Here is a 22,226-nt window from a genome sequence, read left to right as displayed (position 1 = left end):
GAAGTGCAATTTAAAAATACTATTTCTTTTGTTTATCATTTTACAGTGCATATATTTGTAATCAAAATAATATAAAGTGAGCACTGTGCACTTTGTATTCTGTGTTGTAATTGAAGTCAATATATTTGAAAATGTAGAAAAACATCCAAAAATATGTAATTTCATTTGGGATTCTGTTGTTTAACAGTGTAATTAAAACTGCTATTAATTGTGATTTAATTTTTAAATCGTGATTAATTTTTTGAGTTAATCATGTGATTTAACTGTGATTAATCGATAGCCCTAATATATTGCCGTTTGGGACTCTCCTCTGTCCACACTGAAAGTAATCAGGACATGATCACTAGTCTCAGGCAATCACCATCTTCCAATCCAGTGATTAGTTCATCTTTATTCATCTTAATTCATGAATACAGCTTTGTCCTAATCACTCCAGATATTGCCAAAACTCTCCCCCATAGCCACACCACATATGCAGAATCTGAAGTACACAGAGCCTTTTTCTTTTTTTTAGGAATATAGTGTATGTGGGTGGGAAATCATGGAAAAACTGCCAAAAACATCCAGCTATGGTGAAATTAGCGACTCTCAATAATCCTGATCCTACAAGATGCAGCACAAGGGTAGTCCCTTATACCAGCATAGAGTACTGTGGAAATCAGTGGGGTTCTGCATGGATCCAGGAGTCCTCCTATATGGAGCATCTTGTGGGGTCAGGGTCAGTTATTTTAGTCTCCATTTTTTAACATACTAGGTAAGTTCAGGACATCCAGTACACCTCTACCCCGATATAACGTGACCCGATATAACACAAATTTGGATATAACGTGGTAAAGCAGTGCTCCGGCGGGGGTGGGGGGGCTGTGCACTCCGGTGGATCAAAGCAAGTTTGATGTAATGTGGTTTCACCTATAACGCGGTAAGATTTTTTTGGTTCCCGAGGACAGCATTATATTGGGGTAGAGGTGTATTTAACTTTGATGTCTTTTACAACTAAAATATGGGTATGTTTTGGGCTGTGGGGAAATGGTTGGTAATGGATTTGGGCTTCTAGTGTCATCAGGAGGTTCTACTAATTAAACTTTATTTTTCTGAATGTATCTTTAGGTAAGATTTTTAAAAAATAAAATAAAACCCTTCCTAAGACCCTACCCATTTAGAAAGTACAGGGAGCCCTGAGGAGAAGTGTAATGCCTCTCTGTGTGTGTACTTGTGCTGTGATTGCTATTCCATCCTATAACTAGCACCACCAGAACACAGAGAACTCAATCCTTTGAGGTGGGGGAGATTAAGAGGGGGGATAAAACCACTAAAGAAAACCAGACCTTGTTAAATTTAAGTACCATGTCTAAGTACTTTACCCGTTCTCCTTCAAGCCCTATAGGATCATTTAACATTGACCCCTTTATGTTAGAGGAGAGTAGCTTAAAACTACAAACTGTTCCTGTGATGGTCTCTGTGTGGCTGTACCAGCATGGGACTCCCTCCCCGTGACCTTTGACCCCCCATAATCTGCATAGAGGAATGACAGGCATTCAGTTGAGCAGGAACAGTCGTGAGCTGGGCTGCAGCCGGAGGAGGTGGACTTACAAACCAGCCTGCGAGAGGCAGAAGTTCCAGTCGGGTAGTAAAACAGCAAGCCCAGGGAAAAGGTGAAATGAACCCTTGGAAATGTCTGTGGCAGAGAATACATGACCAAAGGACCAAGAGAGCTGCATGATTGTTGGACACCGGCCCTCTTAAAGGTTAAGAAATGGGCCAGACCTCAGTCTCCTCTCTGTCTGAGCAAGCCAGCGGTGAGTAGCCCTGTAAAGCAACAAGCGAGCAAGCCATTCCGCCGGACTCCCCACGGGGGGTGTTGGGTGCGCTCTAGAACTGCTATTTTCTCCGTTGAAGAAAAGTCAAATTGCAGTGAGTGAAACAAGCTGCAGCGTGTCTAATTCCCTTAGATGGACGGAACAGCAGCGCTGCACCAAATTCTTTGTCAAGAAAAAGTAGAATGCCTTTGGGGTTGCATGCAGCAGAGTTTATCTTAAAGGCACAGGGCACTCTTTTTTCCTAAAAGCATGCCTTAGTTTGGTATTATTTGAATACCCCTTTATTGATTTAACCTTGGTTAGATCTGGAACTACCCTTTTTGAAAATAAAAAGTTAACTTGATCATCATATATATCTATAGCTCAGGGAATCACACATTCCTTACTGTTACTTTTTTTTCTTTTAAGCAGAAACTGTTTGTCTAAGATGCAAGAAAAGAGTGCTTTTGTTCTGCTTTGAAACATACAGAAAAGAACAGTATGCAATGGAGTTCTGCTGTCTACAGCGCTTCTTAACGCCTATTCTAAATGTATTAGCTTTGGTTTGATGGATATATTTCCTTCTGTTTTTTCCCCCCCCCGCTCTGCTTCCACAGAATACAAACACTGTCTAGCCATACCAAAGGTTTTTAATTCTGCACTAATATATATTCTCTTTACTCATCATTCATTTGAATATTTTAAAAAGCCATCAAGAAGGCACAACTTTCATGTAACCAAAGTGTTTCCCTGAAAACATTAAAAGGCTCTCTCTGAGTTGCAATGCACTGTTTCTTTCCTCTCCCCCGCTCCGCCCCTGCAATTTTTTTTTTAATTAAAAAAAGAAAGGAAGGAAGGGGACCTCTGGCACTTATCCCAGCAGTATGGATAGAACCCACCCATCTGTTTGCTCTTGGCTCTCTGACATTTTGTGTGTAAGCTGACTATTAAAAGAAATAACATTAGTGGAATTTTTTTAAAATTTTGGTTGTTTCCAAATTAACTTTTTGAAGAATAATATTATATATTTGATATTTTGGGGCAGAAGCATGTTGATATAACCTGGTGTGTTTTAGTTACTGAACAAAAGATCATCTAACCCCAACAATAATAAAAGAGAAGGTAATGTAGAATCTAAATTAATACCAGCAAGGTTTGAAATTTCCAGTAAAAGAAAAAGCTCTGAGCACAGTGAAATTTTAACACCTCTTACTCTTCTCATCGTTTAACATAAGCAAACAAACATAAACTGTGGTGAGGCTGACCACTCTGTATACTTTGCATTTATTTCCAAGTGTGTTTAGTGATACAGATATGGAAACCTTTTGCAAATCAAGAGACTATACATCAAACTCTCTTTTCCCTTCTTTACTGTCAGTTTATTCATGGTGCTGTGGGGTAGAAGAGAACATTTTCCAGAAAACCTCCATATTTTCATTAAAAGTATATCATGTTGCAGATGGTACAGTTTTTTTCAGTTCCCACCATGCATGAGCCTAGTAAAATTATTGGTGTAAGAAAACTTTGATTATTCCTTCTCTTGACCCACTTCATCTTCTATGACGATATGTTAGAGAAATTTTTTAGCCATATTTTTAAGGGTTTCACCCAACAGCGAACACATTAGAATTTCATCAAGATAGCTGTTGTTAGGAAACAAATTTAAGAAAATGGAAGCCTTAGGTAAAGTTTTTGTTAACTTTTTGAACACATTTTTGTAAAGGAAGTTTATGTGTAAATGTGTTTTGGGTGTGGTTAGGTGACGGAGTTTGTATATCTTGAAACATGTTACTTGTGTCTGTATTCTCCCGGGTGCACACTAATGAAGAATAATTGTACTGGTTTTATAACTAATTTTAAAAAATCTCAGAATCCTCTTTTAATTGAAAACAGCATTTTCACTTCAGAGTAACAGTAGAAAACCAGCTGGACAATGTACTTTTTGATGGTACTTTGTGGTGCTGCAGATGCGTTATGATAATTGTGAAAATTTTAACTGACAAGCATACTATCCTTATGATTTTTGAATTAGAGGTAGCTTTGTCTGAATACTCTAGTAATATAACATTGATGCAGCTTTCAGAAAGTTTCACAAAACTGCAGTAAGCTTCTGAAAATGTCTGGGAAGTATATTCTCAGCAAGAAACCCTTGAGATAAATATGTGGGTGGGTAGGTCCTATAGAGTCTGGTTTTTCTATTTAGTCTATTTTACAGGTCTGGTTTGGATGCTTAAAAGGTCATAAGCTTTTGGGGCCAAATCCTGTTCCACTGAAGTCAATGAAATGACTTCCTCTTGACTCCAATGGAGCTGGGTTGCCCCCTCATGAATAGACAGTCCAAAAATCTTCATTCAGTTTGGCATACCAGCCAGCTACAAGCTGTATAAACCATTGACAGTTGCTAGAGATTAGAGAGTTAAAGGAGAGCTTTACTGTTTATACACAGGGCTGCAAATCTTTTTTAAGCTAAGGAATCAATAGGGCATTCAGACCCTTAGCCAACCAAGCAAAAGCAACTGTGAAAGAGCATACCCTGGCCTGGGGCTGCAACGAGGGTTGCCAAGCCTCCAGGATCATCCTGGAGTCTCCAGGAATTAAAGATTACTCTTTAATTAAAGATTATGTCATGTGATGAAACCTCCAGGAACACATCCAACCAAAATTGGCAACCCTAGCTCTAACCTCTTTCTCATCCAAGCTAACATTTAGGATCTGATTGTGCAGTATGATTTCCTAGTGCAGACTGTTGTGCCTGTGTGGAGTTAAGGGTACCAGAGATCTGAACTACAGGATCACATTTCAGAATTGAGGCCTTAGATTTGCTCAAGAAGCAGAAATTTGTTCAGTACAGAAAAAAATTAAAATGAAGGTTCCAGAGGGTTCTTGCCCAGAAAATGAGAAGTATCAGTTGTAATGTCCTACTTTATTTATTTTATTTTATTTTATTTTAAATCAAAATATTTTATTTTTTTTTAAAGGGGTGGGGAGAGGACCCTGAAAAGTAAGTTTGTTTGGTATTTATCTGGAAATGTGTGTTTAAAATGAATAGACCCAAGAAAGGAGGGCCCCAAATAAATTTTGAGTGTTTCCCATGAGTGTCTTGCAAGATCAGGGTCTAAACCTAAAACCAGAGATAGCATCAATTCTGCAACAGGTTGCCCTTTCCCGTCTGCACTTCCATGTCTCCCATCCATAACCATATCTCCCAAACCTCCATCATCCTATACAGCGATGCTCCCTAGCACCTTACATTCTCTAGACATTGTCAGCGAGAGAGAAAACTATTTTGGACATCAAACTTGCTACAAAAATAAAATCACTTGTTGTGGCCCAGACTCAGCAAAGTACTTAATGGGACTTATGCACATGTTTAAGGTGACACACCTTTATTTATTTATTTTCTTAAACCACTCACTATTTTTTCTTTGCGTAAATATATCTTCCCTCCTTAGTGTCTCTTTCCCTCTGGTTAGCTTATTTCTTTTACTCTTTCTTCTCATTAAGGGCCTATTTCTGCTCTCATTGATTCTGTTGACACACATTGCCTTCACTGGTGTTAGTTCAGGTTTACACTGGCGTAAAAGAGAGGAGGATCAGATCTGGAATCTGTTCTTTCCCCTAACCCAGAGGCAGTCAAACTGCAGTCTGCAGACCATTGGCAGAGCAGTTGCTGGCTGTCTTTAGAGAGCTGGCTGGTCACATGGAGCTGGCTTCTCCACCTTTGCTCCAGCTGCTCAAACACATTTAAAAGGTTTTTCTAAAGTTCTTCTTCCATGTAGGCCCTTGCTCTAGCTGCATCGAGGATGCTCTGTAAATGTCAATGGTAGAAAAAGTGGGCAGTGCAGTTGTAAAAGGCGAGGGGGACAGTGGGTCCAGTAGACAACCTCTGTGTTGAAACGTGGCCCACACTGTAAACAAAGTTTGAGAACATCCTGCCTTAGTTCCTCTTCCTTCCTCCTCTCTGATCTTTCCCCAGGCCTGACAGGACTTGCCAAATCAGCGCTCTGTTCCCATTCACTGAGTGGCATTCAGGGACTTAGCTTTGCACTCAAGAACTGATCAGTACAACTATCACTTCTGCTTTCTGCCCAGCAGATCAGTGGCTTTCAAGAAGGGAGAAGAGCTGCTGAGCACGGATGGGAAGCAGCTTTTATAAGTAGTTCTTGTATTGCTTTGTGCCAGCCCATGAGGCTGGAGATGTCTCAAATGGAAGAGTGGGAGTCACACTGGGAATGTAGCACTCAAAAGCCCTTATCCTGGAGCTGAAAAACTATAGCCCATTGGATCCTGCTATTTGTTGAGCTTGGCATTCTGTGCAGGCATTATCACGGGTCAAAAGTTAACTTGTTTCTCAGCCTGCTTATTTTTATCTCTCTTGGGGCTAGGGGCTTCCTGTTAGTTGACACAGCAGTCACATCTTTTCCTATGGCTGGCCAGAGAACTTGCAGCTTGTTTTGACCAGGCAGCAGCAATTTTTTTTCAGAATGCATTGGAAAAGATGGTCTTTGTTTCTGCGAAAGAGCAAAGCTGGGTATCAATAAGCAACCCAATTAGATATTGAGTGTCTCCTGAAATCTGTGTAGTGTAGACAAAGCCTATGAAGCAGGGCTGAAACCTGGCTACTGGTGTGCCATGGCTTTAACCATGTCATAGCTTTGGAAATTTTACCCTACATCTCATTTTTTTTAGTATCTCCAAAATGCATATAAAAAGCTAAAGACACATTAGATGTTCATACTTTTTAAGGCCAGAAGGGACTACTAGATCATAACCTGGTCTTCTAAATAACACCCAGTTACCCCTACACGTGGCAGTGACCTACGTAATTTTTGAAAACGAGACTTAGGAATCTAAGTCTGGTGTGTTTGAAAATTTTTCCCATAATATTTTATATTGCAGTGTTCTGGTACTGCAGTCCATTGAGTACAGACATACATTCTGGAAATGTCCGTGCATATTTTGTTCAGAATGTTTGATTCTCCTTGGGGGGCGGGGCAGTGTGTGTGTGTGTGTGTTTGTTTGGGTTTGTCTTTTGTTTTGACTTTAGAATTTGTGAGGACATTTAAAGCTCATGAAAGTAAAGGACTCAGTGCTGATTTTGAGCCAGAGGGATTGCAAGCACGCACATCACAAGGTTTCTCCCATTAACTCTCCCAATGTATCCAAGCCCCAAGCCTCAACAAGCTTGCAGTTCCACTCTGTAGCTCTTGCACACACAGCCTGCTAACTGTGAAGGATTTTGTGTTAATTTTGGGGTATAGACAAATGGGAATTAGAATGTGACCACAAAATTCATTTTCCTTTGCCAACTAAGTTGAGATTTCAACCCAAGTCTTCAGAAGTGAAAGTCACTGCTTCTCTTCAGTTTTGAACCTTGGCGCACACATCTGGATTTTTACCTGAAAGAAAGATGCTATCTGCCTTGCTGTTTAAGAAAAACTGCACTTCTGAAACATTCTTTTCATTCAACTTTCTTTTCAGCCATAAATAAACCGGATTGGACTTCAAGTACAGTCAACAACTTTTCCATTTTTTTCATTCTTATGTCTGGAGTCACAAAAGAGGTGCAGCATAAGAGTACAACTAGGAAGGCTAATAGTTTTGTTGTAAATATGAACAATAGCCGCCGCTATGCTGACTTGAACCAAGTTTTAAACAACATAGGATCGGTAGGATTTTATCTTAATTTTTTTCCCCAGAGGACCAAACAATGGGAAATTTAGGATTGTGCCCTCATAATACTGAGGTTATGGGTACATGATGGACTGTGCCTGTGTTGGCATAGCTATGTTGGCAGAGCCCCTTAGTGTAGCCTAAGAGTACATTGACGGAAGGAATTTTTCTGCCAGTATAAAAACACTACCTCCCAAAAAGACATGAGCTGTACTGACAGAAACAACCCTCTGTCAGCATAGCTGTGTCTACACTGGGTTTTTTGTTGGCATAACTGTGTCAGTCAGGAGTGTGTTTTCTTCACACCCCAAACAGACACATCTATGCTAGGATAAATTTTAAGCATAGACCAAGCCTGAGAATTGGAACTCTATCCTTTTTTGTCTCTTGCACTGTACCCTTATGTAATTATGGATAGGGCCCTACCAAATTCAGGACCATTTTGGTTAATTTCACGGTCGTAGGATTTTAAAAATTGTAAATTTCATAGTTTCAGCTATTTAAATATGAAATTTCATGGTGTTGTAATTGTAGGGGCCCTGACCCACGAAGAAGTTGTGGAGGGGTCACAAGGTTATTGTAGAGGGGTTGTGGCACTGCTACCCTTACTTCTGCATTGTTGCTGGCGGCAACACTGCCTTCAGAGGTGGGCAGCTGGAGAGCAGAGGCTGCTAGTTGGGAGCCCAGCTCTGAAGGTGGAACTGATGCCAGCAACAGCACAGAAGTAAGGATGGCATGGTAGGATATTGTCACCCTTACTTCTGCGCTGCTGCCTGCAGACCTGGGCCCTCAGTCAGAAGCTGCCACTCTCCGGCTGCCCAGCTCTGCAGGCAGCGGCGCAAAAGTAAGGGTGGCATGGCATAGTATTGCCACCCTTACTTCTGCACTGCTGCTGGCAAGATGCTGCCTTCAGAGCTGGGCACCCAGCCAACAGCCACTGCTATCCGGCCACCCAGATCTGAAGACAGCACAGAAGTAAGGGTGGCAATACCATGACCCCTGTAAAATAACCTTGTGACCCCCGTGCAAATCTCTTTTGGGTCAGGACCCCCAATTTGGGAAACCCTAGTCTCTCCCATGAAATATATATAGTATAAGGTAAAAGCACACAAGGCCAGATTTCACAGAGGAGACCAGATGTCATGGTCCAAGACGTGTTTTTCATGGACGTAAATTTAGTAGGGCCCTAATTCTGGAGGAATGTATATCTAAAATGTAAGGAGACTACTGTTCTCAATTTTTACAGAATTTTAGCTTCCTTAGTAACATCAGTGAGAAAGTGATCAATTCTGATTATCTGGAGCTTTTGCCTATATGTGGATCTTGGTCTGAACAGGTTTGTTTGAGGTCTGAACCCCTTGTGTTCATATGTTTATTAATCTTGATTTATAAGGACCTAAATTTTAAAAAAATTACTACAATATTGGGTACCCAACTTGGCACTGATTTTTCTGAGATTTTGAGCAGCCACAACTCCAGCTGACATCAGTGGGAGCTGCAGGTGCTCAGACCCACTGAAGGATCAGTACCTTTGTGTGTCAAATTGGGAAGCCAAAATTAAATACCCACTTTGGAAAATTTAGGTCTCAGTGCCCAAAGCTTTTTGCTGCCAGTCGAGACTAAAGTGTGAACAAATGGGCTTGGGGGCCTGTGCAAAAAGGGAAGCAGAAATATTGCTGGGAGAAATTGCAGTAATTTCCATACATGCCATCCTCTCCCTGAGCAAAACACTGCACAAGATGCCACAGCAGTTAATGTTGATTGGCCCCGAATGAACTCCTCTGCTGCAGCAATTACTCATTACAGATGAGGTTGCAGTGTTAAGCTGCAGAGGAAAGTAGGGGTTCTCTCTGTCGTGCCGTGAAGGAATAACCACTCCACAGGAATGGCCAATGTATTTGTGACAAATGTAGGCTTAATGCCCTGCAAATCTCAACCCTAGTGTTCCCACCTTCTTTCACTTTGAGGCAGCTCTTAAGATGAGCTTGAATCCTTTCCATTTTGCTACTTAAGTATTCTGTACCATATTTACATTTCACTTTAGAAAAAAATGTTTTCATTACTTCAGTCCTTTCAGGCATGTGTTTCCGACCACTGCCTTCAACTGTATGTTGAGTCTGATAAATTCGTACGGTGATATTTGGTAATCCCTAACCACTAATCAGCTGTTTGCAGCATTAATCAGCAGCTTCCTGATTTACTACAGTTAGAAAGAGAAAAGACCACCTAGTAAATTCAATACTGGCAAGGCTGAAAAATAAGATGAGCTGTCTAGTTTTCTATAGAACTGCATTATCAAATGACCTTCCAGACGTTTCTATCAAGTCCAAACCCCTACAAGTTCTCAACTCCGTGCACATACCCCTCTTTTCAGTATCTCATGATAGATGATTCTACTCCATAGCCCACATCTCTCTCCAGTCACCGTTCTCCTTCCTTTCTAGACACAGTTCTGTAACTTTCGCATTGCTGAATAAACATTAATAGAGATCAAGTAATAATACCTGACTCTTATATGGCATTTTTCATCAGTAGATCTCAAAGCATTTTAGAAACGAGGTATCATCATCTCCATTTTATAGATGGGGAAACTGAGTCACAGAGAGGCAAAGTGAGTTGCCCAAGATTACCCAGCAGGCAAGCGGCAGAGCCAGGAATAGAACCCAGAACACCTGAGTCCCGCTCCTGTGTTCATTAGGCCACACTATCTCTATTGGCCCTCATCTCTCCCCTTCTAACTTTTTAGAATAACCATTATCATCAGTCATAATCCAGCATCTAAAAACATATCTCTGATCTTTAGGATCTCCCCTGAGAGCTAATAAAATAGGATTATTTGGGACCAGGCTGGGGACTGAGTTCCAAAGCTGAGGGGCCCTCAAGGAGAATAACCTGCTAGCTGCCTGCATTCTCTTGTACAAATGGGGCTCCAGATCATGTACATTTGCTGACTGCAGCTGTGGCAATATGGCATGGGGAGAGAAGGGGATTTTCATTTAAGTCATGTCAGGCCATTTAGAGAGAGATAAATTAAAAAAAATCAGAGAACCTAGAGTAGGAGAGTGAGGAAAACCTGATAAAATTAAAACAAACCTTCTCCCCAAACCAAACACACACTGGGGTTTTTTTTCCCCTGGAAAAACAAAAACACAAGCAAACAAAAAACCATTCACAGGTTTTTCATAGTCCTACCCTCAAGTGAGTCCCACAATCCTCCAGGCAAGTGTTTGTTGTCACATCTACTGCAGGGTAAGACAGCTGAGTCCAAACAGTACATGCTCTTCCTATACCACTATCCTAAATCTAGAATTATTCTCAGGCTCTGGAAGGCGATAAGTAACATGGGCAGGATATACCAATGCTGCAGCAGGACTGGTAGTAAGAACTAGACATGCAGGGGTGTAAGGGTGAACATCAGGTTGACTGCAGGGCATGAAAATGACCTGCAAGTGTTTCCTCGCCTCCTCCAACCTCTGACGGGATTACATAGATTGCAGCAATGGTTCTTTGTGTTACCTGAAACAATTCAACCTTCCCCATTCACAGTCAAACCATACAACTCTTTAGGAGTCCCAACCCATACTGGCAATAGGGGGTTACACTGTCACATGGAGACTGTTTTTCAGGACACTTACTATATTGTGAGTGGTTACCTGAGGCTTGAATGGCTTACAGGCCTTATGCGAGCTCTCTGCATAGGAATGAATTTCACCCAATTAACATAGCTTTCAATCCATAGGCCACTTGGGAACAAGAAAGTCAAAGATGACAGACTCGATCACTTTAATGTTTTTTCTCTGCTTAGAACAGCTATGATGGACAATTGTTAGTGTTAGAGGATTTGAAAGAAGCAGGCCCCCAGACATCCCAGTCATTGTGCGGCAGGGCAGAGTGTCAGACTGCATAAAGAATAAAATGAGAGAAAAACATTCAAAAAATGGTGAAGATCTGTGTATATTGTATTGGCAAGGGATTGGTTAATTGTGGACTGGCTAAAAATATTTTCTATTATTTGACAAGTGAAGCAGCTCTGTAAGGTAAGGTAAAGCTGTTTGTGAGTGACATCCTTATAATACTATTCATTGTTATATCAAAAGATGTAGACTAGAGCCCTGCAGCGGGACTGGGATCCCGCAGGACCTGCTGCCATAACAGCAAGAGTGGGTAACATACTTTGTTGCAGGTGGGATTGGGTGAGTAAAAAACCCAGACTGCAATAATTTGCAGGAAAATACTAAATCTTTTTTTAATGAAGGTTTTCATGCTTAAATTTAAGCGAGAGATATCAAATCTTTTTCTATTATAACAGGAATTAAAGTATTTTTACATGGTTTAAGGAAGATTTGTTTTATTCTTTTAGTGATAAAAATTGTCTGAATTCCATTTATATATATGTAATATATTAACTGATCGTTGTTTTTGTTTGTTGTTTTTAGTAACAGTCTGTCTCTCTTGTGGGATTTGCGGGATCTAAGGTTTTTGCAGGTGGGAGCGGGATAAAAATGCAAGAATCAATGCGGGAGCAGGTGGGAGCGGGAGTAGGTATTGCGGGGTGAGATGGGAGCGAGATTTAAAAAATAGTGCTGCAGAGGGCTCTAATGTAGACCGTAAACATTGTTTTGTTTCCCCATGATTGCCACTTCACCTGTTTATGAATCTGAGCAGTGTTATTGAGTGGAATCGGGGGTATGGTACAGCTGTCCTAACACTTGAAACTGTGCTGAGAAGGCAAACTGTACACTGTAAGATCAACTTTCATCCCTCACAAAGAACATCAATTGTACTGATGCTGAGAGATGTTCACTGTGGCCAACAGGCCAAACAGCAGCAGCAAAACTAATTGAGTAGAGGAAATCTCCCTATTTGTATATTATTAAATCATTTTTGTATTTTCTGTGTCTGAATGGGCTGGGGCTTTGGTTTCAGGGTCATGCCTAATCAAGATCCAAGAGCATTGCAGGTGCGCTTGATATTGGTAGAAGGTTTGGGGTTTTAACAGCACTTGTGCAAAGAATTAACATCACACAGTTTGTAAATATAAACAAATTACAATGAACATCATTCTTCACAAAATATGCACAGGCTCTGCTAAGTATTTGTTTAGGATAAATAAATAATTTCAACAGCTAGAATGATTGTTCTATTCTGTGACAGACAATGAAATTTGATATTTTCACCATGACCAATCCATTACATTTTCAGCTTAAGCCACGATTTGCCTGGGGTGATAGCTAGAGGCAGACAGGGACACTTTTGAAGTCCTAAGGTTTCTTATTAAATGGCTGTAGCTTTGGCTGAGACCTGAACACAATGTACTGATTTTTTTCCCTTGTAAGTATTCTTATACTTCTTATCAAACTGTCTGTACTGGGCTATCTTGATTATCACTTCAAATGTTTTTTTTTTTCTCTTACTTAATTGGCCTCTCAGAGTTAGTAAGACAACTCCCACCTGTTCATGCTGTCTGTATGTGTGTATATATATCTCCTCAATATATGTTCCACTCTATATGCATCTGAAGAAGTGGGTTGTAGCCCACGAAAGCTTATGCTCTAATAAATTTGTTAGTCTCTAAGGTGCCACAAGTACTCCGGTTCTTTTTGATTTTTTCAATGACTCTTGACTGGGGTCAACCTCCATGGACAGTGTGCCTGGGGTTTGTTACCCAGAACTTTAATGCTGCCATCTGATATATTGTAAATGTTACAGTTCAACCATTTGTATTTTTGTTGATGAAGAAATAAGGCATCTCCCCTTTCTCCTTAGCCCATCCATCACCAAGAATGGCCAAAGCTGAACAATATAGAGCCAAATTGTTGTTTGATAAGAATGTTGAGAGCCATGACCAAAGTAAGAGGGCACTTGTCATGAGGGAAGTGGGTTGGGTGTGCACGAGATTTCACAGTGGGGCCAATTCTCATGGGGGTGTGGTTTAAAAAAAAAAAAAAAAAAAAAAAAACAGCTGGATTGGAGTCTCCTCCTTCACAACTCCATCTAAATTCAGTGTAGCCTACTTAATTCTTTTAAACTGACCTGCCATCTGTTTAAATTATAAATTACATATCCCGACTCTGTGGCAGGGCAATATGATCATCCCCAGTGACCTGTTGCACAATCTTATGCCTATTGGAATCCGGGGTGCACTGAATCATCACAGTTCAGTGGAGACCATGCTGGGGCCCTACGTACATGCATCTGTGCTCCCAAATCAAACTTTGCAGGTACAATAGAGAGTAAGAGACTAGGAGACACATTGGATGCTCTTCCCAAAACCTAAGTTCTCCCATGAGCCACCAATTAAGCATCCCTGTATTTCCCATACATGCATTCTTATGTGACTTTTGGTTTCCTTAGCTCTATCATCTAATGAATCCTTACAGGTTTGTAAGTTGTAGCTAACCTCATAAGGGAAATTCAGAGGCCAGACCACTGCCAATTCAGTAAGTACTCTACTCATTCATTGTCCTGTGGTGCATGGACAGCTCATGTGCTGTGTTAAAATATGTTTCCTGTCTTTTGGCTAGGGACAGTAGTGACTGCATCATTTTTGTTTTTTCTGACCCGAATACCAGCCCTTCCTGCAGCATAATGTATGCAAAGCATTAAAGTCATAACAAGCAACTAGCCCAGTATGAAACCTAATCTTCTATGTGTTTTGGTTTTGTTAGGTGAGGGAACGAACTTCGTGGTAATCTTGCATCTGAAGAAGTGAGGTTTTTACCCACGAAAGCTTATGCCCAAATAAATCTGTTAGTCTTTAAGGTTCCACCAGACTCCTTGTTGTTTTTGTAGATACAGACTAACACTATCGTTCCTGATACTTGGAACGAACACAATGACACTTTTCAGCACATGTTTATTAAACACATCTATTCAGTGAGACACAGTAAAGTAATTTAGCTCATGTAACCACTGAAAGTTGTTCTAATCTGGTGGGAAGTGATTTCTGGATTCTAGCTGTCTTTACTGGGAAAAAAATAACCCAAAACATTTCATTGCCAAGAAATTATATATGTTGTGACAGACCCAGACCAGTAGGGTACAGGAGTCTGGTAGAGGGCAAATATACTAGTCACTGGATGAGTAGTTTTCTGTTCCCTGAGTGACGAGAGCAGGGGCTTCACTAGAGTAAGGAACCTGCTAGAACCAGTTAAGGCAGGCAGGCTGATTAGGACACCTGGAGCCAATTAAGAAGCTGCTAGAATCAATTAAGGCAGGCTAATCAGGGCACCTGGGTTTTAAAAGAAGCTCACTTCAGTTTGTGGTGCAAGTGTGAGGAGCTGGGAGCAAGAGGCATAAGGAGCTGAGAGTGAGAGGGTGTGCTGCTGGAGGACTGAGGAGCACAAGCATTATCAGACACCAGGAGGAAGGTCCTGTGGTGAGAATAAGGAAGGTGTTTGGAGGAGGCCATGGGGAAGTAGCCCAGGGAGTTGTAGCTGTCATGCAGCTGTTACAGGAGGCACTATAGACAGCTGCAGTCCGCAGGGCCCTGGGCTGGAACCCGGAGTAGAGGGCGGGCCCGGGTTCCCTCAAACCTCCCAATTGACCTGGCCTGTGGGTTCTTCCAGAGGGGAAGGTCTCTGGGCTGTTCCCCAACCCACATGGTGAATCTCTGAGGCAAGAAAATCCGCCAATAAGCGCAGGACCCACCAAGATAGAGGAGGAACTTTGTCACAATGTGTTATAATTTATTTCATTGCTAATAGTTCTAGGTCATGCATTTTGGTCCCCATGCTTTAAGCCCTGCGATCGCTGCAAACGGCCTATGGCCGTCAGTGATCCACATACCAGCTGCCTAAGGTGCTTAGCCAAAGGGCACATAAATGTATTCAATGTGTCTGAAGATTACTGGATGATTCTTGAAATTTTATTAATTTATTACACATTTGAGTGGAGGAAAGTGTTGGTTCTTCTTCGAGTGCTTGCTCATGTCCATTCCATATTAGGTGTGTGTGCTTGCCACATGCACCGGTGCCGGAAGTTTTTCCTTCAGCAGTATCTGTAGGGGACCGGCTCTGGCGCCTTCTGGAGTGGCGCCCTCATGGCGTGGTATAAGAGGCGCCACTGGCTCTCCCCACCCTCAGTTCCTTCTTGCCGCCAGTGATGGTGCTGGAACATCTGCTGCTTCAGCTAGTATTGATTTCTTCTCTGTTCTTGCGAACTTTGAAATCCTGTAAAATAGCTATAAGTAGTTAGTAGTTTTCTTAGTTACCCATAGTAGTAATTCTCAAACTCTCCGTTAGTCCCAAACGGGACCCAGCTGGGGTTCGGGGCATGCCCCGGTCCCCATGCTTTAAGCCCTGCGATCGCTGCAAACGGCCTATGCCCGTCAGTGATCCACATACCAGCTGCCTAAGGTGCTTAGCCAAAGGGCACATAAGTGACAAGTGCCGTATCTGCAAGTCCTTCAAACCTAGGATGAAGAAGAAGCGCGATATCTAAGAGCGCTCCTAATGGAGTTAGCACTCACTCCGGCACCGGAGCAGTGCTCCAACTCCGCACCGAGCACTGTGGCCTCTGTGTGCACTGCTCCCTGGGCGCCATCCACAAGCCAGCACCGGTCTTCCTCCATGGCTCCAGTCAAGAAGCTGAAAAAGACTGTGAGAGGAAGATCTCCTACCTCCCGTAGGGAAAAGAGAGGGCAGTGGGAGAGCCAAGACCCGTGTAGGGCAATTCAACATTCCCCTTGGGAAGTTGGGCCCCAGCTCAAGTCAAGCGGTGCAGCCCATCCCATGCCTTGCCTGCGACTCCAGCTTCAGGTGCCATTGACACCCAAAGTCCTTCAAGCAGCTCAGGAGATCCTGATGCTTCCTGTGCCACCCTCAACGGCTCCTGCGGTACCCTGCTCTCAGGGAAAACCCGTGTTGGGACCTATGTGTGTGTCCCCGCCTTAGCAGTACCGTTCCCCAGCGAGAGGAAGGTCCCACCAGCGTTTGCCCACCCGCAGCCGTGATGCTTCAGGACAGGAGAGGCAGGCTCAGCAGAGCCTTCTTCAGTCCTCGCACCAGGGGCATCGATCGAGGGACTCGAGGCAGGTACCTCGTACCTCGCCGGTAGATTGGCGCAGACCCTCTGAGGCATGCACCACCTGGCAAGAACTCGGGGACCAGCCCCGACCATCTTCAAGGGCCCGGTACTGATCCTGGGACTGATCGGGCACCAGAGACCACCGATCACCGGGCTGTCATTGCCCGTCTCCAAAAGGAAGGTCGCCCTACTCAGGACGATCCTCCTGGCAACCGGCTCGTAGTAGCTCCCAGTCCCGCTCGACTTCCTGGTACTGGTCGAGTAGCGTAAGGCGTGGATCGCTGGGTATCCAACGCAGATCCGCCGAATTCTGTTGGTGGCATGGCCCTGCTCCAGCTCCTACATGCTCCAATGGCCCACTCCAGTGCTCTATTGGGAGCTTCAGGGACGGTGCCTGCAGATGGGGCAGCGCCTGGTCATGCCTCTGCGCAGGAGCTGGAGAAGGGACATGCCACTGCTTCTGGGAGCCGCTTGAGGTAAGTGCCATTTGTAGCCTGCACCCTTGAGCCTCTCCCCACGCCCCAACGCCCTGCCCCAGCTCTGATCCCCCTCCCGCTCTCCAAGCCCCTTGCCCTGCCCCAGCGCAGAGCACCCACCTGCACTCCAAACCTCACTTCCAGCCCCACCCCAGAGCCCGAACCCCCTCCCGCACCCCAACCCCAATTTTGTGAGCATTCATGGCCTGCCATACAATTTCTATCCCCCGATGTGGCCCAGGGCCAAAAAGTTTGCCCACCCCTACACTAAGCAAAAATAAATGAATTAAGCTCAGGAATTTTTGTCCCCCTTCCTCTCAGCTACCCTCCCCCATTCTGTCCACCAGGGCTAATAATTTTTTATTAGGGCTGTCGATTAATCACAGTTAACTCATGTGATTAACTCAAAAAAATTAATCGTGATTAAAAATATTAATTGCCCTGTTAAACAATAGAATGCCAATTGAAGTTTAATAAATATTTGTGGATGTTTTTCTACATTTTCAAATATATTGATTTCAATTACAACACAGAATACAAAGTGTACACTGCTCACTCTATATTACTGTTTTTTTACAAATATTTGCACTGTAAAAATGATAAACACAGGAAATAGTATTTTTCAATTCACCTCATACTAGTACCATAGCGCAATCTCTTTGTTGTGAAAGTGCAATTTACAAATGTAGGGTGGTTTTTTTTTGTTACATAACTTCACTCAAAAACAAAACAATGTGAAACTTTAGAGCCTACAAGTCTACTCAGTCCTACTACTGGTTCAGACAAACAAGTTTGTTTACATTTACTTTCAGGTGACATTGTGAATAAGAAGTGGGCAGCATTATCTCCTGCAAATGTAAACAAACTTGTTTGTCTGAGCAATTGGCTGAACAAGAAATAGGACTGAGTGGACTTGTAGGCTCTAAAGTTTTACATTGTTTTATTTGAATGCAGTTATATTTTGTACATAATTCTACATTTGTAAGTTCCATTTTCATGGATAAAGAGATTGCACTACAGTACTTGTATTAGGTGAATTAAAAAATACTATTTCTTTTGTTTTTTACAGTGCAAATATTTGTAATCAAAAATAAAGTGAGCACTGTACACTTTGTGTTCTGTTATAATTGAAATTGATATATTTGAAAATGTAGAAAACATCCAAAAATACTTAAATAAATGGTATTCCATTATTGTTTAACAGTACGATTAATCGTGATTACTTTTTTTAATAGCTTGACAGCCCTATTTTGTATATTAAACTTCTCTCTCTTCTGGCCTCTCCACCCCCATAGAACATTCAAAGCATGCACAGCCATACAGGAAAAACATTGTAAAAACCAGCCTCAGAAAACTGCAAATGAGAACAAATAGAGGTGGTTGAATGAGGCCTGGGGTAGCCCGTAAATTAAACTCTTACTCTGAACAGGCACTGAGTTAATTTTCAGATGCGAAAACTACCGAAGACTCTTACTGCCTGCAGTCATAGGTGCTGGAACTAGGAGTGCTGGGGATGCTGCCGCACCCCCTGGCTTGAAGTGGTTTCCATCATATACAAGGTTTACAGTTTGGTTGAATAGGCTCTTGGCACCCCCTCTATACAAATTGTTCCAGCGCCCCTGCCTGCAGTCCAGCTGATAACTTAATTAGGCAGCAGCCATCCCCCGAAGGGAGAGCTGCTACTGTTTAGCATAATTGGTAACCTATTTCTTCACCCTAAAGGGGTGTTTCAGGGGATATAAAACCAGCAACTGAGAATGTTCCAAGCCTTAGGGGACTCTTCCTCTCCGCAGACAATGACTAGAGAGGTGTCTGACAGCATAGGATAGGTTACTTTAGCCTTGTCCATCTCCTGTGAGGATTGATACCTCTGGGCATAGAATTCTCATCACAGACCTCCCAATTGCATTTTCCCCTGTCCTTTTTATATTGCAAGTGTGACAGTGTACCCCATAAGGCTTTATGGGGAGGGGGTGCTTATAAATGTATGTATGACATAACTGGAATATGTTTTGTGCTGCCTGTGCCATGTAACCTATCTCCGTAAAGGTTATGGTCTACTGTATCTATTCATCCTATTTGTACATATATATCATTTTCTACTCGAGGTTAAGAATATGGGCTGTATACTTGCCTGATTTCTAAGTAAACTTTGTGAGGCATTTGGTCAGCTTCTTTAGGAAGGAATTCGCCAGGTTAAGTACCTGATCAGGAGACACTCAGGGAACAATGCATCTTGGAATGCTCCAGTCCACATGAGAAGTCTTCCTGGAGACATGCAAGATGCCATGTGGACAATGGCGTGGGCCTGCAAAGACTGAGTCATGCAGGGGCATGTGACTTGCCCAGGTGACTCCAAAACTCCATCTTGGAGCTGGACTTTGCATAGGAGGGAGGAGGGGGGTCTCCACCCACAAGAGAGAGTCTATTTAAACCCAGGGGAGACCCCTCCATTTTGTCTTCAGCTGGCTAAAGAAGGTAGGGTTACCATACGTCCGGATTTTCCCGGACATGTCCGGCTTTTGGGGGCTCAAATCCCCGTCCGGGGGGAAATCCCCAAAAGCCGGGCATGTCCGGGAAAATCGGGAGGCTCGGGGGGCCTCTTTGCCCGGGGTCGGGGGCATGGTGCCGGGCCGGGCTGGGCGCGGGGCCGGGCGCACGGGGCCGGGGAGCCGGGGTCGGGGGGTGTGCCGGGCCCGCGGGGCTGGGAGCCGGGGGGTGCGCCGGGCTGGGAGCCCGGGTCGGGGAGCCCGGGTCGGGGAGTGCGCCGGGGTCGGGGAGTGCGCCGGGGTCGGGGGGTGCGCCGGGGTCGGGGAGCCGGGGTCGAGGGGTGCGCCGGGGTCGGGGAGCCGGAGCCGGGGGGTGCGCCGGGAGCCGGGGAGCCGGAGCCGGGGAGTGCGCCGGGAGCCGGGGTCGGGGAGCCGGGGAGCCGGGGGGTCGGGGAGCCCGGGGGGTGCACCGGGGTCGGGGAGCCGGGGTCGGGGAGTGAGCCGGGGGATGCGCCGGGCCCGCTTCCCCAGCAACCGCGAGGTGAAGTCTACCTTTGATGCACATACGTTAAAGGGTTAGAAAAGATGCCTTGTAGTGAAAGACTCAAGGAACTCCATCGATTTAGGTTATCAAAGAGAAGGGGAAGGTCACGGTCTCTTAGCACCTACATGGGGAACGGAAATTTGTTAATTAGCTCTTCAGTCTAGCAGAGCCAGGTATAACCAGATCCAATGTCTGGGAGTTGAAGTTAGACAAATTCAGACAGGAAATCAGGTGCAGCTTTTTAGCAGTGAGAGAAAGCACCTGTCCTGGTGCTCTGGGTGGTGCAGCTGTAGCACCACCAGCCACTAGTGCTCCAGGCAGCGCGGTAAGGGGGCAGGGGTGGTGAGATAGTGGGCAGGGAAGTTCAGGGTGGTGGTCAGGGGGAGGGGGTGAAGATAGGGGTTGGGGCGGTCAGAGGGCAGGGAATGGGGGGGCAGTCAGGAAGGAAAGGGGAGGTTGGATGGGGCAGCAAGTCTGGGGGCAGTCATGGGACAGGGAGCGGGGGGGAGATTGGATGGGGCAGGAGTCCCGGGGGGCTGTCAGGGGGTGAGAAGCAGGGGAGGGGGCGGAGACTTTGGGAGGGGGCGGAGTTGGGGCGTGGGCGTGGGCGGGACTGGGGGCGGGGCCGGGGCCCCGGGGAGTGTCCTCCATTTGGAGGCACAAAATATGGTAACCCTAAAGAAGGAGCCTCTCCACCCCGCCCCCCCCAGGATACTTGGAGGAGACTGAAACAAAGGACAGTAACTACAGGGGGTGTGAGTGATTGCTGGACCCAGACTAAAAGGAGATTAGCCTGTAAAAGGGAGCACTCTGGAACTGGTGAGGAAATTATCTGTATTCGGTTTGATTAGGCATAGATTTGCGCATTTTATTTTATTTTGCTTGGTGACTTACTTTGTTCTGTCTGTTACTACTTTGAACCACTTAAATCCTACTGTCTGTATTTAATAAAATCACTTTTTATTTAATAATTTACTCAGAGTATGTATTAATACCTGGGGGAGCAAACAACTGTGCATATCTCTCTATCAGTGTTATAGAGGGCGAACAATTTATGAGTTTGCCCTGCATAAGCTTTATGCAGGGTAAAACGGATTTATCTGGGTTTAGACCCCATTGGGAGTTGGGCATCTGAGTGCTAAAGACAAGCACACTACTGTGAGCTGTCTTCAGGTAAACCTGCAGCTTTGGGACGAATGATTCAGGCCCTGGGTCTGTGGCTGGAGCCAAACAGGAGTGTCTGGCTCAGCAAGACAGGGTGCTGGAGTCCTGAGCTGGCAGGAAAAACAGGAGCAGGGGTAGTCTTTGCACATCTGGTGGCAGCTCCCAAGGGGGTTTCTGTGATCCAACCCGTCACAGCAAGCCCCACACTTGGAGGAACAGAAAGCAAGAGAGGAAATTTAGTTAGTGGCTTCTAAAACAAAACACAACAAAACCACCAGACAAACTTAGTTCAGTATTGCACAGAAATACCAGCATGTGTAGAACATTTTTATTGGCTTAGGCAGTTATTTGTCAGCACAGATGTCAGCAAGGGGAAAATCTGCAAGTCTAGATAGGCCAATGGGGACTGCGGGAAGTGGCGGCCAGTACGTCCCTCAGCCCACGCCGCTTCCCACAGTCCCAATTGGCCTAGAACGGCAAACCGTGGTCAGTGGGAGCTGCGATCAGCCAAACCTGCAGATGCTGCAGGTAAACAAACCGTCCCAGCCCACCAGTGAATTTCCCTGACAGGCCACGTGCCAAAGGTTGCCGATCCCTGTGCTAGAATCTACTGACGTATGGGTCTTATGAAAACGATATGCTATTTCTCAAAGTACTCCCTTACCTATATATATTTTTAAAGGTAGAATTCTGCTAGCAACAACTGTACTTAAACATCGTTGTAGAGTGAAAAGTTCTGCTTCCAACTGGACAGAACCTTAATATGTACAGTCACTAGTCATCTGTCTGCCAAAATTAAGCTCCAGGAAAGGGACTGGGATATAGAATAACTGGACTTTATTTCACTCTCTGTTATGGACCCTCTCAGACCATAGGAGAGAGTCCAATTGCTCAGTAAGTCTGTATTCTGAAATTATGTACTTTCTCCAGTCGGTTAAAAGCTCTTGCTTCTTCAAGGTACTTCAGTGTAGTAATAATACTGTGCAAACATATGAATATCTGGAAACCCTTCACAAAGTGGGTCAGTGTTGTCTTCTGTTTTACATATAAAGAAACA

The 22,226-nt window shown here is 44.1% G+C and overlaps 1 protein-coding gene across 4 annotated transcripts in view; it reads left to right on the top strand.

Annotated features, from left to right (window-relative positions):
* The window catches only part of PHACTR2 (phosphatase and actin regulator 2), a 207,053-nt gene that overhangs the window by 86,613 nt on the left and 98,214 nt on the right, over window positions 1-22,226 (top strand). Inside the window, exon 1 of one of the 4 annotated variants that reach the window (XM_054024326.1) lies at window positions 1,445-1,796. The exons of the other annotated variants lie outside the window; for them this stretch is intronic. Coding sequence (XP_053880301.1) covers window positions 1,754-1,796 — 43 coding nt within the window. The 5' untranslated portion in view covers window positions 1,445-1,753. Of the gene's footprint in view, window positions 1-1,444; window positions 1,797-22,226 lie in introns of those variants that run through there. 4 annotated transcript variants of the gene reach the window in all.

The sequence above is a fragment of the Malaclemys terrapin genome, chromosome 3 (assembly GCF_027887155.1).
Source record: "Malaclemys terrapin pileata isolate rMalTer1 chromosome 3, rMalTer1.hap1, whole genome shotgun sequence".
NCBI classification, from domain to species: Eukaryota; Metazoa; Chordata; order Testudines; family Emydidae; genus Malaclemys; species Malaclemys terrapin.
Note: the sequence above shows the minus strand (reverse complement) of the source record. Positions and strands in the feature narration are given on the sequence as shown.